The sequence below is a fragment of the Balaenoptera acutorostrata genome, chromosome 1, assembly GCF_949987535.1.
Source record: "Balaenoptera acutorostrata chromosome 1, mBalAcu1.1, whole genome shotgun sequence".
NCBI lineage: Eukaryota > Metazoa > Chordata > Mammalia > Artiodactyla > Balaenopteridae > Balaenoptera > Balaenoptera acutorostrata.
Window position 1 is genome coordinate 117,756,130 of NC_080064.1, and position 15,236 is coordinate 117,771,365.

A 15,236-nucleotide genomic window follows, 5' to 3' on the forward strand; every position below is an offset into this window, starting at 1 on the left:
GACTTAAAAATAAAAAATCAGTGTTACTGGTGAGTGGATCATGATAGCCTGGAATCAGTTTTCTAGCGATGTACCACAGAGCATTATCTTTGGCCTTGACCTAGTCGATGTTCTTAACACTAATATTATTCAAAAATATAGAACACATGGCCATCAGTTATGCAGATGACACATAGCTGGGACGGACTGCAAATGGAAGGTCTGAGACAGAATTAGGATCCAAAAGGAGCCAGAGGAGTGGGCCAAATCGAGTAAAAAGGATAAATGTTGGATTACATTTGGGTCCAAAAATTACCTGAGCAAGTTCTGCGTTGTAAAGACGTGATCTCATAAGCAGAACCACGAAAATGAAATTAGGCATTTTAGCAGAAAGTAATCCAGTGTGAGTTATCTACGTGTTTTGGTTGCCAAAAAAAGCAATGCAATCTTAAGCTGCTTTAGTTGAATTAAAGTATCTAGAATAAAATAAGGATTCAGTTGATTCTGCCCTGTTGATCCCACATCTGCAGTATTGAGTCTCAAGGAACAATCAGGACATGAGAGGATTCAGAACCAAATCATATGAGACGTGTTTGAAGGAAACGGGGAAGTTTACTTGGGAGGAGAGACCATCTGAGGGTTATGAAGGCTATGTGAGAATATTTGGTTTGAAGGGCTGCCATGTGAACAAAGGTTTGGATTTGTTCTTTGAGCTGCAAGAGGAACAACCAGGACCAGTGAGTTCAAACCACCGAGAAAAAGATTCCAGACTGATATGAAGAACATTGTAACAAATGTAGAAAGAGCATCTCAAAAGGTAGAGAGTACCCTGCCCCCAGAGGTGTTCAAGGACAAGTTGGAGGAGTGCTTTGCAGAGATTCTAGAGAGGAGATTAAAGCTTTGGGTGGGAAGGTTAAAGATTGTCTTTAAGTTTCCAACTACATTCATAGAGGATCAAGATGCCTGCCTCCTCCCCATCTCTACCCCCCACCACCCGCCCTTCTACCATGACATCCAGAGATCCCACATCAAAGCCCTAGCTTTGTTTGTGCCGAGGAGAGACTCTGTATATCTGGGGAAATGGAAGCTCTTGGGGCCCAAGGAAAGTCTTGCTTATCATTCCCAAGATAATAGTCTATGATTATATATCATTTTACAGTTTATGAAACATGTAATTTGACCCCCACACCATGAGGTAAGTAGGAAAGGCATCATTAGAAACTAAGGTTCAGAGAGATTTGCTCCAAGTAGTTTTGGAACCAGAACCCAGGTCTTCTGGCTTCTGATCCAGAACTTTTAAATTGTAGCGACTGCTTCTGTGTATCCCAGGTTCATTCTCACAGTCTCATGTTTTCAGGAGGTGCCTCTGTGGTCCCCTGTATAGAGGATCACAGCTGAGACAGAGAAGACAGAGCCCGGAGCTTCCAGAGCCCAGCATTAAGGCTACAGATTGGGGGCACTGGAGATTTTGGCCTCTGGCTAGACATCTTCATTGTGATTGCCCCCTCCAGCTGTGTGCCTGCTGTTGCCAGCCTTTGTATCTGCCTCCTCCAGCTATTCTCTGCTGCTCCCAGCTGCTGTGCCACCTCCCACAGCCAGGCAGCTTTGTTCTCCCCGGTAGTGAGAGTCAGCAGCAGATAAACAATCAGCCACACTCCACCCCCTGGGCCCCTGGGAAGGGAGCAGGCCAGAGTTCTGGAAATGGTTTGTTGCTGCCCCACCTGAAACACACATACTCTCTCCTCTAGAGGGTGCTGTTTCCCCCAAAACAGTCCCAGCCAGATACCAGGGACAGTAGCTGAAGAATTCTGAAAACAAAAGCAGCCTCTGAGTGGTCAAAAGAGACAGAAACAGACACAATCACCTTCTTTCTCCTCTAAAAATTAAACTAATGAGTCCCTAAAACAAAGGCCAGTCACACCTACAGTGACGTCCAGCACGTTGCCTCAGCAAATACCTCTCCCTCCTTCTGCTTCCTGCCTGCAGATTGACCTAGAGCTTTCTTTCTTTACCTGAGAGCTCGTGAGTCATTTGTTCTCCAGAATGAATGGATTTATCAAAGCCCTTCTTGAGTACAGGACTGCTCTGCGGTACAGACACTCCTCTTGTGACTAAAACTGATCCCTGGCTCCCCACTGCTCTGAGCATGGCATTCAACGCCCTTCATGATTTGGTCTCTGCCTCCTTCTTGGCTTTGGTCTTGCCACTCTTCCACACGTATCCTAGACTCCAGCTCCACAAAGCACCTCGCTGTTCATCCCTTCTACCTTTGGACCCGCTTTTGCACTGGACCCACTCCGTGCCCACCTGATGACCTCCAGCTTATCTTTCCAAACTCACTCAAGTGTTAGTTGCCCCTTTGGAAGCCTCCCTGACCCTCGAAGAAATAGCTCATCTTCTCTACCTCCCCGCCCCCAGCATGGGTTTTCTAAGCATGGTTTGTACACATTCCTATTTTCAAACATCATCATGCTTTGCAATGGTTTGTTTACCATTGTTTGCCATCTGTGAGTTCCCAATTTAAGGCCACAGACTGTGAACGTCACCTGTTTCCCCAGTACCAAGTGCAGTTTGTTAAGAACGTCTGAGTAAAGAGATGACTGGAAGCCTGATTTAGAGAGACAGAGGCCTGAGTCAGAGCTGCAGCCTTGGTCTGCCTCACGGGCTCTGCTCATGTGCAGATGTTTGCAAATTCTTTTTTCTAAAGGTGGGAGAGAGCAAGCCCCAAGGCACTGCTCCCAGCTCCCTCTGGGTTCGCTGTCCCCTTTGCTGGAAGATGAAGGAGGAAAACAAGCCTTGTCTGGGAATAGCTGTGGGCATAGGGGCGGACTCTGTCAAACTGAGTGGCCAGAAAGGATGCTTCAGCCCCTCCGCGGGGCAGTGGTGGAGGGGGTCAGGTTAGAGCCGTGCACCTTCCCCTGAAACCTGTCAGGCTGGGGTAGGGAGGGGTGGTGGGCAGGGAAGCAGCCCTGACCAAAGAGCTTTATCTGTTCTCTCTGTGGCAAGAGCAACCTGAATGAAGAAGCTTTGGGGCACGAATCCTAAATGCATCCACCTCCACGTGTGAATGAATCCTTTCTTCTCTACCTCTGCCTCTCTTTGGTTTCCTAAATAGTTCACGGTCCCATCATCCTTTGAAAATCTAGGGATTATCTCAAACTCCCCTCCTTCCTCATCTCAATATTCATCGGATGCCACGAGCTGTGGATTTGTTATTTGTGTCTCTTCCCCTTCATTTCATTGCCTTACTTTAGGTTCTTCACACCTTTTGCCTGAATCATCAGCCTCCTACACATCTCCTGTCTCTATTCTTTCTCTCCCCAAATCCTTCCTACACTGCTACTGGATCACTCTTCCTCAGTTACACCTCTGATCACAAATCAGTGCACATGTATCCACCACTTCACAAAGCACTTTCACATTTTATTCTCATGGAATTCCTATAAGGTATTAAGGTTACAATCCTTATTTTATGAATGAAGAAACTGAAGCTCCGAGAGATGATGTGACTTGGTAAATCGAGATCTTCGGCCTCCCAAACCTCCCTGCCTCCAAACTCCACTTGTCATTATACTGTAACTATCTCAGATCCTTCCCCAAATCAATCCCTTCTACCTTTGGGTTTAGGTTTGACAGATAATGTGTCCACTAGCTATCAAAGAGAAGCCGAACTCAGTCTGGCAGAGTTGCATGGTCTGCTTCTACACCTCATTCCAGCCTTATTTCCTGCCTCATCTCTCCTATGGCGAACTTCAGACAAACCAACTGTCCCCTGCTCCCTGTCGTATACACCCATGCTTTCCTGCCTTCACGTGATTGTTCATGCTCGTCTCTTTTCCTAACCTCCCTTTCTCCTTGTCTCTACATAGCCATGATATCTTTCAGAGCCCAGTTCAAATGACTCCTCTTCCATGAAGCCTTCTCTGATCCCCACAGCCTTAAGTAAGGCCTCTCTTTTCTGAATATATGTATTATATATATCTCCATCTATATCTCTTACAGCGCATCTACTTGGTATAGCATGTGTCTTCTACTACAAAGAAGCTTATTAAAATAAGGATTCAGCCATAATATGTTTTGATTAGTCTGATATATGATTAACACAATGTATGACACATAGTAGGTGCTCAAGAAGTAGTTTATGAGTGAATAAACGAGCAGAAGGGGGCCCCCAAATCACTCCAGGTGTAGGGGCCAATCTAAGAGCACTGGGAACGGACTCCATCCTCCAGGAGGACTAAGGATGTGTGGAAGCTCTTGGCCTGGGTACAACAGATGGAACTTCACTCTGGCCCAGGGCCTCTCTCTCTTTGGGGCCTTCTCACTCCCCCCTTCTTGTTTGTGTCTTCTCTTGATTTTTCTTATGATGTTTTCTCTTTTTCCTTGTATCCACGGAAACCCCCATAACTAATTATAGACACTAATAGATATGCAAACAAACCAAATGTCCTCATCTGTATTGATGCTGCCCACCACACAGGAAGACCCATGCAGTCTCAGTTGTGTTTTCATGCATTTATACAATAAACATTTACAGGGTGCCAGGTTCCAAACAAGACACTTGAATTATGGAGGTGAATTAGGTGTGGATTCTGGCCTTGAGGACCTTACAATCTATTAAGGGAGACGACCACATAACAGGCAAGAAGTGATAAGTGCCATGGAATAGGGATCCATGAAGTGCTGAGGGACTTTGCAAAGGGAAAGGTGACATCTAGCTCAAGGGGGTGGGGCTGAGGAGGTAACGAACATGTATTGATTGAGAACCTGTTAGGTGCTAGGCACTGGGCTAAGTTGTTGGGGATATTTTAATGTTGGCTCATATAATTCCTCAAACAACCCTGTAGGAATGTTATTATCCCCATTTATTATCCCCATTTATTACCAGGTTGTTATGAGTAAGTAACAACCAGGAGTTGAGTTTTTTCCTCCATACCTGACTGTCTCACTCAGGGGAGATTTTAAAATTTTATTTATTTATTTATTTATGGCAGTGTTGGGTCTTCGTTTCTGTGCGAGGGCTTTCTCTAGTTGCGGAAGTGGGGGCTACTCTTCATCGCGGTGCGCGGGCCTCTCACTATCGCGGCCTCTCTCGTTGCGGAGCACAGGCTCCAGACGCGCAGGCTCAGTAGTTGTGGCTCACGGGCCTAGTTGCTCTGCGGCATGTGGGATCTTCCCAAACCAGGGCTCGAACCCGTGTGCCCTGCATTGGCAGGCAGATTCTCAACCACTGCGCCACCAGGGAAGCCCAGGGGAGATTTTATAGAGGAAGGTGGCATTGGGACTGGGCCTGAAGGATAGGCAAGATTTGGACCCTTGGAGACTGGAGTTTGGGGGTGTCAAAGAGAAGGCACCTCCAGGGAAGGAAGCAGTACAAGCAAAAGGTATAGCATTGAGTAGATTCAGGGCCAGCAGGGGATAGGGGCCAATCATTTTGGTTGAAGTGTTGGGAGCACATGAAAGACTTAACAGGACAAATTGGGAAAACAATGATGGGCTCTGATCCCACAACACCCTCCTGCCTTGTGGCCACTAGAATGAAGGGTGAGAGCCACACGGCGTGGGTGTGGAGCCCCGTGCCTCCCACAGGGATCAGATGCAGGGACTTGGCCTCCTCTTCATGGTGCTCTAGCCGCACACCCTTTCACAGAGCCACTGGGTGAGTTTTCTCTTTTGACCATGGAGTACTTCTTCCTGATGTTTGGTTCAGGGAAATGGAAGAAGACAGAAGGAGAGCAACTATCATTTACTGAATGCCTAGTTTAGACCAGCACTTCGCATTTCATCTTTGCAACAACTCTAGGGAAAAGAGTTTTTATCTTCACAGTTACTTATGAAACTGGGGTTCAGAGAGCCCAGGCAATGCAACATATAAGTAGCAGAGCTGAGATTAGTACCTAGTTCTGGCTGCATTACAAAGTCCTTTCCACTATAGCTTCAGGTTAACACTATATACTGAATTTGCCTTTGATGAGCAAATTCCACTCTCAACAAGCAGAGAAGATGGACACCTAGAGCATGATAGGGGTCTAGCAGGAACCAGCCAGGTGTGAAGAATTCACCAGCAATGACACCCAGGGTGCATCTGATGGCTGGCGGTGATACTCTTTTTTTATGATTGTTCCATCCCAGTGCTCCTCTTCTAGGTTTGCATGGCAGGTCTTTCTCCTCCCCATTTCCTTCTCTTGGGCTCTGCTCCCAACTCTCTTCTCATGTTTTCTATCATCTGCACTGCCCTGCTCGTATTTCATGCTGGCTGTTACCAAAATGTGTCTCCCTGATTCTATCCTCCTTTTCACTGTCCTCTTTGTCTTTTCACTCCCTGCACATCTGTCTGGATCGTCCCTTCTTCCCCTAAGAGTTTCTTCAGCCTCCTAGAAATCTGATTTTGGAAGATGTTGATATGGAAGAATACTATGCTATCCATCAAATCACAGCTCTGACCTTCAAATTCTGCATCACACTGTATCTCCACCCATAACCCGAAGCCTAGGTGCCCACATTAGTAGAGGCATTCTAAGCCCTACAACCTTCTATTCTCCCTGCTTCTTCCCTCCAGAAAAGAGCTTCTTGATTTAGGGGTTTGGAAACAGGATCAGAAAAGGAGGCAGTTTCTAGGAAGACAGGAGGAGTTCCCACTATAGCTATGAACTAATCCAATTATTTTAGGTTTGAAGGTCCAGGAATACCTGAACCAGTCACTGCGGGGTATAGATAGAAGTAGAAAGTGGTAGTACCAGTTCATTCTCTGTCCCAGTAACTGCCCACCATGCTCAAGTGCTACGTTTTGAGAGAGCCCTGCACACAGAGGGGTTGTGAGCACGATCAACCTCCGGGCCTGAGGCTGGGCTGGTCTCTAAGCCCACACTCATCTTAGACAGCTGAGCTAGTCACGTGTCCAAGCCTAGCATCCTGGAGATAGAATGAGGGTATCAGGAACTAAGAGGCAGCATTACCTGGTGGAAAGTGGGCTCGACTGGGAAGCAAGAGACTTAGGTGCCAGCCTCAACTCTGCCTCTGACTAAAAGTGACCTTGGGTAAGTGTCTAAACCTCTTCAGCCATTATATCTTTAATTGTGGGAAAAGGGCATTGGATTAGCTCCACACTTCTCAAACTAGCGTGCCAGGAGGTGCTCGGAACCAGGGGATTAAACTTAATGTATTTTCCTGAGCTATCAGTTTTACTCAAAGGTTTTGAGGGAAAATCTTATTTTAATATTAAACAAACGATGCATGATGGCGTAGAATGAAAAATTTACATAATTTAAAAGACAAAACAGATTTCAAGGATGTCCAGTGTGTGGGAGCTTAAGGCCCATCCCTGTATCTTCTGGGGTAAAATTCCCTCTGCCCTTCACAACGTGTTTCTGGGTCAGTTTGGGAGGCTCTGTGCTTGAGGGTTATCAAGGTCATTTCCTGCTTTAAAAGTCCACGTCCAGCCCGTGTCCCTCCCAATGCAGATGCGTCTCAGCCCTCCCACTGGCCTTGGTGGAGAAAGGAGACTGTTACTCAGCCTCCTCTCACCAACCATACTATCTCTGTTTTGGATACCAACTCCAACATGAAGAGCGGCCTTGGAGGCCTCCAGGAGGAGATCAGCTGCACTGGGGACTGAAAAGAAGCATTTCTGGGCTTCCAAGTGTTCTTAATGAGAGAGAGGGGGGAAGAGAGGAGAAAGGAGACGGGTGTCAAGGAAGGCCTGGAAGAAAAGCACTGCGGGATTATGTAAGCCCTCAAGGTTGGGAGAAGAATGGAGTCAGGTTTGGGGTTCTTTTTAAACTTAATGTCTTTGTTCATTAATCTCCCTTCTGTCCTGCCCCAAAGAAAATAAACAAATAGAAACAGAGCCAGATGCACACAAATCTTGAGGTGGGGACAAAAAGGGCCGTGTGTGTGTCGGGGGCCTGCCTTGCTAGCTGAGTCACTACTGCCTCTGCCTCTCACCCTCCAGTCTCCTTCCCCTTCCCTCCCATCCTCTAGCCTTGGCCTGACACAAGGCCCTGGCCCAAGGAAGAATAGGCTTTTCTTCCCTTGTGTCAACGTTTGGAAAGTTCTCATAGACTGATCAAAAGAAAGGATAAAAGCCTTCAAAGCGTTTCCTGGGAGCCTGTGACCTCCATTTGGCCCTTCTGACCCCCCTGTGTGTTTTCCGGTCAAGAGAGGGAAGAACACAGAGATGGGGCCATGTCAGATGTTCGCCTCTGTCCAGACACCACCCGCCCTGTCAGTGTGGGCTGATTGGGACCACTGCCCCTTCTTCCGCCCCAATCCCCAGGCAGTGCCTTCTGTCCCCTGCGAGAAGGGAACAGTGTTCCTGCAGAGAACTGCCCAGAGTGGGGGTACCTCAGGGACCCCCCTTTCCCCAGCTGGAGAGGGAGGATGACTTCCTGGCACACGCAGCCCATGGGGACTGCCTCTTTGATGCACCTGCCTCCTCACCCTCCAGCCACCACCCCCCCCCCGCCCAGCACGCTCCCCTCTGAGTCACCACGGCCACAGCGCCTGCTCCTACCCATTGTGTGGGGCTGCAGGGCTGCACATCCTGGTCCCGTCTGAGAAGCTTGGCACCGTGCAGAGTTCAGCTGAGGACAAAGGATGCACCACTGCCTGCTCAGCCCCAGCTCCAGCCATCCCAAGAGCCTGCAGGCCTGGCCCCACCTGGGTCCTCACCTCAGAGGAACACCTCAGAGATACTAACCCATCCCTCCTAACCTTGACCGAAGAGCCAGAAAAATCAGTCCAGATGCTAAGACACAGCTGGAAGCAATGGCATTAGTACAAATAACTTCCGTTGTCATTGTTATTCTACTGTTATCAGTAAGGCCTGCGACACTGAAAGGGTTCCCAAGGATACTGGGGGAGATTTCAGAGGGGCTGGGCTGGCGATGACCAAGGGGTCTGTTGAAGACCTCTTGTTCGTGTGTCAGCCTGCTCTGACTATTTAATCAGTCACCACCTGGCCTAGGCTCCTGGATTCTCCATAGGGGCAACTGATCCCCAAAGATACTGGTCGAGAGGATCACCCTAGTTGAGAGGTTAGAAGTATTCTTCCAGACAGAGCCCCCTAGGGAGAGTTCACCCCCATGCCCAGCTGGACTTAGTGGAGAGGGTGCTGGCAAGACTACAGATGGCTGGAGGGGAGCGGAGGAGATGAGAGGGACTCCTGCAAACTTCAAGCCTCACCGATCCTCAGCCTGGTGCTGAAGATTACCTCCCCATCACCAGGGGGCAGGGCTCCCCAGCCCCACGGGACTGCCCTTGCCCTGGCGGCTTGCCTTCCCCTGCCTTCTCCTGCCCACCGACCCCAGCCCACCCCCTTTTACTGTTAGGTTGACCCATATGAAATCACCAGTTTTAAAGAATGGGTCCCATGTCAGCAATATCAAGTGGTCCAATTTACCAATATTTAGTAACAATAAAAATAACAGCATCAGCCTCCTCAAACTACCAGGCTCTGCATCATATGAAGCACATTAGAAGCAATTCCGCTTGATCCGCACAGCCAGCTGGTGGCAGTTAGAGCCGCAAGAATCTCTCTCCAAGGTCACAGCTAACCTTCCAATCATCAAATCCAAGGGCGTTTTCTCAGTCCTCGACCCCAGCAGTCTCTCTGCGTCATGTGAGACTGATGGCCAGCCTGTCCGTTCTGGACACTCTCTCCTTTGGTTCTTATTGAGATGTGGTGGGGATCCCCTGATTCTGGAGACCTCGATTAGCTCTTTAGTGGCCCTGCCACTTCTAGGCTTTGGGATTTGGGGCAAATCACTTAAACTCTTTGAGTTTCCTTTTCCTTTACCTGCAAAAAAAGGGGCCTAATGATATCTACCTCACCAGGGTGTTGGGAGAATTAGATAAGTGCACAGATGTACCAAGAGCACTCGGTGGGGCCAGCACTAACAGGGTGCAGAGTCTCATCATCACTCTCTGACGTGGTCCTCCAGGCTCTCTCCTCCCTGTCTCTTTATGTTTGGCCCATCTCTCTTGCTGTGGTCTCTCGCGGGCCCTGAATTGTTGGTGTTTCTCAGGGATCCCCCTTGGCATCTCTAACCACTCTGCTCTCCCTTCCTCGTCTGTTTCAACCGCTCCCACAGATTCCCCTCACCTCTGCCCTGTACAACCAACACTTAAAGGCTCCCTCTAACTGGAGAGTCTAGTTTTAACGTGTTCAGACTGATGTCCTCTCTACTCAGAAGGGAGTCTCTCCTGTGCTTCCCCTCTTGTTCCCAGCCTCACCATTCATTCAGTGCCCAGGTTGGAAACTTTAGAGTCGCCCTCGGTTTCTCTCTTGCCCCTCATCCAGTGGGTCACTAGCTCTTATAAATTCTGCCTTTGTGGGCTTCTCTCCAACTCCTTTGAGGCTGCCCTCTTTCACCTGAAGTGCTGCAATGATCTCCTGTCTTCCCACCCCAAGCCTCGCCTCCCTCACCTCCACCCCCTCAGCTGCCACAGTGCCTTTCAACAACACAATTACATCCCATCGCTCTGGCTTTCAATCCTTCAAGGAGTTCCACAGCTTCTGTAGTAAAACCCAAACTTCTAGACATAGCATTCAGGACCCTTCACCATCTGATGCCACCTTGATTTCCACAGCCTCTCCTTTTGGTACTTTTCCCTATGGACCCCATCTTCTAGCCATATAGAATTGCCATTGGCTCTTCAAATGCAGTCTGCACCCCACTTGCACGGCCCTATGCTTTTACCAAGCAGGTCTCTCTGCCTAAAATGCCCTCATTACTCTCTCTACGTTCCTGGGACATTTTGCCACATCATCAATACAGCACTCCTTTGTCCTTGAGAGATGGTGAGCTCTTTGAAGGCAGAGACTACACCTTAGTTCTCTTTTCAAGCTGGTGCCTTTGAATTTAACCTAATTGATTAGTATAGAGGAAGGACTTCTTAGATATGAAATCCCTGGTCTGATTCCAGGCTAGGGATGCCAACGACACCGCGTCTGGGCCGTCATTTACCCCACCTCCTGCCCTTAACAGATATCACTAATTCATCACAGTACTTTTTTCCTCACTGAACCTCAGAATCTTTCTCAGCATGGTGATACAGAGAGCCATTTTCAATCCAATGCAGTTAGCCTTACAAATGAAACCTATTTGTTATCCTGGCAGGTCTGGGTCATAGCCAAAGGTCCCTATCTATTCTTCTTTCCCACTATTTGCCATCCAGATCTGTGCCATCTACTTGCTATGGGAACTTCAGTCAATCTCTTCATCTCTCTAGGGCTCAGTTTCCTCACCTAAGGAGGCAATAAAACCTTCCATTGTTTGGTTGGGATTACAGGAGATAAAGTATGTGAAATCTGTAAGGCCTGTATGCAAATATAAGATATTATTATTAGCCTACTTTGCAGATGAAAGAAAACTATCTACCAAATTAGGGAAACTAAGGCTCAGAGAGGTAAAGTAACTTGCTGATGTTGATTTAATGGCAAAGCCGGACCCTCTGTCTCCAAGTCCCACGGACCTTCACTCATGTTGCCTCTCCACACCCATGTGGGCTTGATGCTGCTCCAGCTACCTCCTGCCTTATTTGTCCTTTCTCCAGGGTAACAGTGATTCATGCGGTAGGACTTCCTACAGCCCTGGCACTGGAGGAGGCTTCCAGCCCACCTCCTTCATCCTACCTCCCTATAATTCCCAAGGTGAAGCTCCCTCCAAAACCCATTCAACCTGCCAAGAGGTAGGAAAGGTGTTTAGTGAGGGATGCCACATAGAACTCAGTTCCTACATCATGCCCTTCGGCCCCTTGCCCTCCTGCTTCCCCTTGGTGGCTCCAGCCAGCTGGCAGGCTGCTCAAAGCCCAGGATGAGGGGTAAAGCATGGAGACGTTTGGGATCGCAACTCTGAAAGAGAGGGCATTGGAGTTCAGTTAAGTTCCTTCTGCCCCTGAAATTGTTTCCCTCTCATAGGGGGCAAATGAAAGTACCAGGCTCTACTAAAATCTGTAAGGACTGCAAAGTGTGGCCAGGGGGAAGTCAGGCTTGGGACCGGAGAGAAACAGGAACTGAGTGTTCTCCTGGTGTACAGCCTGCAGATGTGCAGGAAGTTGTCGAGAAAGGCGTGCAGACCCTTGTTATTGGCCAGGGGATGAGTGAGGCCTCGAAGGTACCCTCATCAACTGTACCTCAGGAAATAAGGCATTGATGTGCGGGTCCTCCAGACAGAGCAGGCACTGAAGGAGGATAATGCTTTGGTTACCCAAGGCATCAGGGTGGGAGGGGTCTTCCATTCCACCTGCTGATGGAGCCTTAAGAGAATAAATCACTAAGAAATGGTAAAAAAAAAAAAAAAATTTTTTTTAAATTTTTTAAAGAGCCCAGGATGGCCAGGCCCCAGAAGATAAGGTTTTTGGGGTGGAGGCCAGGGAGCCACTGAGCTGTCACCAGATCTGCCACCAGAATCTGAGAAACCAGAGAGAGGCCAACCTGATGGGACCGGTTCCTTAGGGTCCTGGAACCAGTGGGGCTCCCCAGCTGAGAGAAGAGAGGGAGGCTGACCTACCTCCCGACTGAAGCTCCCTTCTCTATACCTTTTCTCGTCTGTGATCTTAGAAGCTGTGTGGCTGTGATGAGGGAGGCCTTAGACCTAGTCGGTGGAGGGTCCGAGAGGCAATGTAGGCGGCGGGGAGGCAGGAGAGTTACCCCCAGTGTGGAAGCACCCTCAGGTCAGGAGCAGCTGCCAGAGGGGGCGTTTTATCTGCCTTACCCCTTCCAGGAAGGATCACGCCCACCTCGTCAATCAGGAGAATCATTTCTGAACTGCTTCCTAGCCTGTGTTTTGTTCATCTTTGTGACCTCCTCAGTGCCTAGTATAGAGCTTTGTCTAAGTATTTCTTGACTTAAAAAAGCCCATAGGATTGATATTGCACATTTCTTTTCCCTCCCTCAGGCTCCCTTTTTGGTGTGTGACCTGCTTCATCCTTGGGAAGTCCTTCCTCCGAGCTTCCCATTAAAGCGTCAACCTTCAGACAGCTGCGCGCACTGACTCGGTCTCTCCATCCGCCTTTACTCCAGGCTGAAGAGCTGTATTCTCTCTAGTTTCCCTCAGTTCTCCCTCCACACTGCCCTCAGCCCACTGCCATCAACACCCTTGCATCTCTCTCTCATGAGGGGCCAGGTTGGGGAGGGCCCACAGTGGGTACGCAGTGCTTAGCACGGTGCCTCAATGCCAGAAATCCAGAGTCTTCTGCAGGAGGCAGATCCCTCTTTCATCATGGGAAAGGAGAGAGGCGGAAAACTCCAGACCTGGACCCCAAACGTGACCAAAGACAAGAGGACTGAGCTTGGGAGAAAGAAAAGTAGGAAAAGGAAGATGGAGGGGAAGTGGAGAGATCCCAACTCGCAAGCCCCTAGAATGACAGGTGGGACAGAGTATGTAATAAGCTGGCCTCTCCAGCATCAGCATTCTCGGCCCTCCACCCACCCCTCACACACAGCCTCTGCCCTCCAGCTACACTGAGCTTCTCCCAGTGCTTGAACGGGCCATGCTTTCTCTTACCAACAGTTTTCGGCAAACAATGGGGCCTCTTCCATGAAGCACTCTTCCCCTCCCCACTCCACTTGGTCGATCTCTACCCCTCCTTCAAGCCTTGGCTTAGATGTCACTTTCTCTGAGAAGCCCTTCCAGACGCCCACAGCCCCAGTGTGAGTTGCTGCCCCTCTGTGTCCCCGCGTGCTGCGGACTTCCCCACCTCAGCCCTTGTGCTGGGTTTCCACGTACCGCGTCATCCTATCCTCCCTGGGAGGTGGGTAATGCCATTGCCTTCATGTGGATGTGTGGAAACCAGACTCAGAAAGGTTAGCTGACTTGTCCAGAAGGACCACCAGTAAGGAAGAGGTGACTGCAAGTTGAACCCAGGCCCACTTAAACTGCACTTTTCATCTGGCCACCATACCATCATGGCATGTCGGCGCTGGGAGGCCCCCATGGTCATCCTGTTCAACCCCTTCATTTCACTGAAGAGGAAGCCAAGGTTTAGAAAAGTTGAGTAACTTTTCCACAATCACACAGCCGGCTCATAGCACCAGAATCAGAGCAATAACCCTGGCTTTCTTCTTCATCCCAAGCTCTCTCTTCCTACAAGATCTTTTCTTAACCCTGGGGTCCTGAAGGGCCAACCTAGGAGCATTATCCACTGAGCTCTTCCCCTCCAACCAAAGCCCCAGCCTAGGGGTGTCCAGTGTGCCCCTCCCATCAGCAGGCCTCAGGAATCTCCTTGCCCCACAGCAGCTGGCCCAGAAATATGACAACAAGAAGAGCTAGAAGAAACAGCAGATAGCGGGCCCATTGGGAAGGGGCAGATTCAATGATGTTCTCTGCTAGGGGTTGTGGAAATGATCAAGGGAGTTACCTGAGACAGCTGGAAGTCCATGGCCCACAGGGGCTCTAAGCCCCTTTGGAAATGTCTCCTAGGCCACCCAACCTCTGTTCAATAGGTGGCTAAGCTGGGCCTCTCTTTCTCATCAAGGGGAGTGAGTCCTCCACCTCCTTCCATCCTTCCCCTTTGCCTGGTAATCCCTTATACCCAGGAAATGCTTCCTGCTAAGTCAAAATTTGCTTGTTGCTGCCTAAGCAATTTGTTCTTATTTTTACCCTTGGTGGAGATGGAGACCCATAGGCACCCTGTGCTTCTGATGCATTTTCAGGGAATTGAGCCACCTTCCCCGACAGGGGTCCTCGCCACTCCCTTTCCTTCTCAGGTTCCACGTTTGAAGAGCAACCTCTGACCCTCACACAGAGAAGCCTGGCGGTGGGGGAGGGGGGTCTACTGTCACCCTGGGAGGGAATCTCTCTGCCCTTCCCCAACTTTCCACTTATTCCTTATCCACATTCCTCCTTTGAGTAGAAGGATGGGGGCAGGGGTGGCACAACGACACTGACTAGATGCAGAACTAGATTCAGAGGTCGCTGTCTCACTGTCCCCCACCCGCCCAAGCCTGAGTGCAGCTGGAGGCGCTGAAATTGTCCTTTGGTCAGGCCTCCTTCTCCAACAGGGGACATTTGGAAGGGCACTTGGAGACAGAAGAATACACCAGAGAATAAGGGCTGGGAGAGGAGTGTTCCTGCATGGAGGAAGACAGATGGATGATGCAGCTTCAGCAGAATCTGGCAGCCAGCCGGGGAGCATTCTAGGTGAGCAGTGGGGTTAAGGCATAGAAGGGTCCTGCAAGGGTCTTTGCAATTCTGATGTAAGGGAAACATCATGGAGATCGGCATTCGATAACATGTGCAGATGAGCAAACCAAT

General features: G+C 49.3%; 2 protein-coding genes across 2 annotated transcripts in view; one reads left to right on the plus strand and one right to left on the minus strand.

The window, feature by feature from the left end:
• KCNJ10 (potassium inwardly rectifying channel subfamily J member 10) overlaps window positions 1–15,236 on the minus strand; it is a 29,021-nt gene that overhangs the window by 4,315 nt on the left and 9,470 nt on the right. The window lies entirely within an intron of this gene.
• Window positions 1,170–12,231, plus strand: LOC130709192 (mth938 domain-containing protein-like). The gene is given in 4 exon segments (XM_057556234.1): window positions 1,170–1,174; window positions 11,536–11,670; window positions 11,900–12,109; window positions 12,111–12,231. Coding segments are annotated over 4 exon segments (471 nt in total).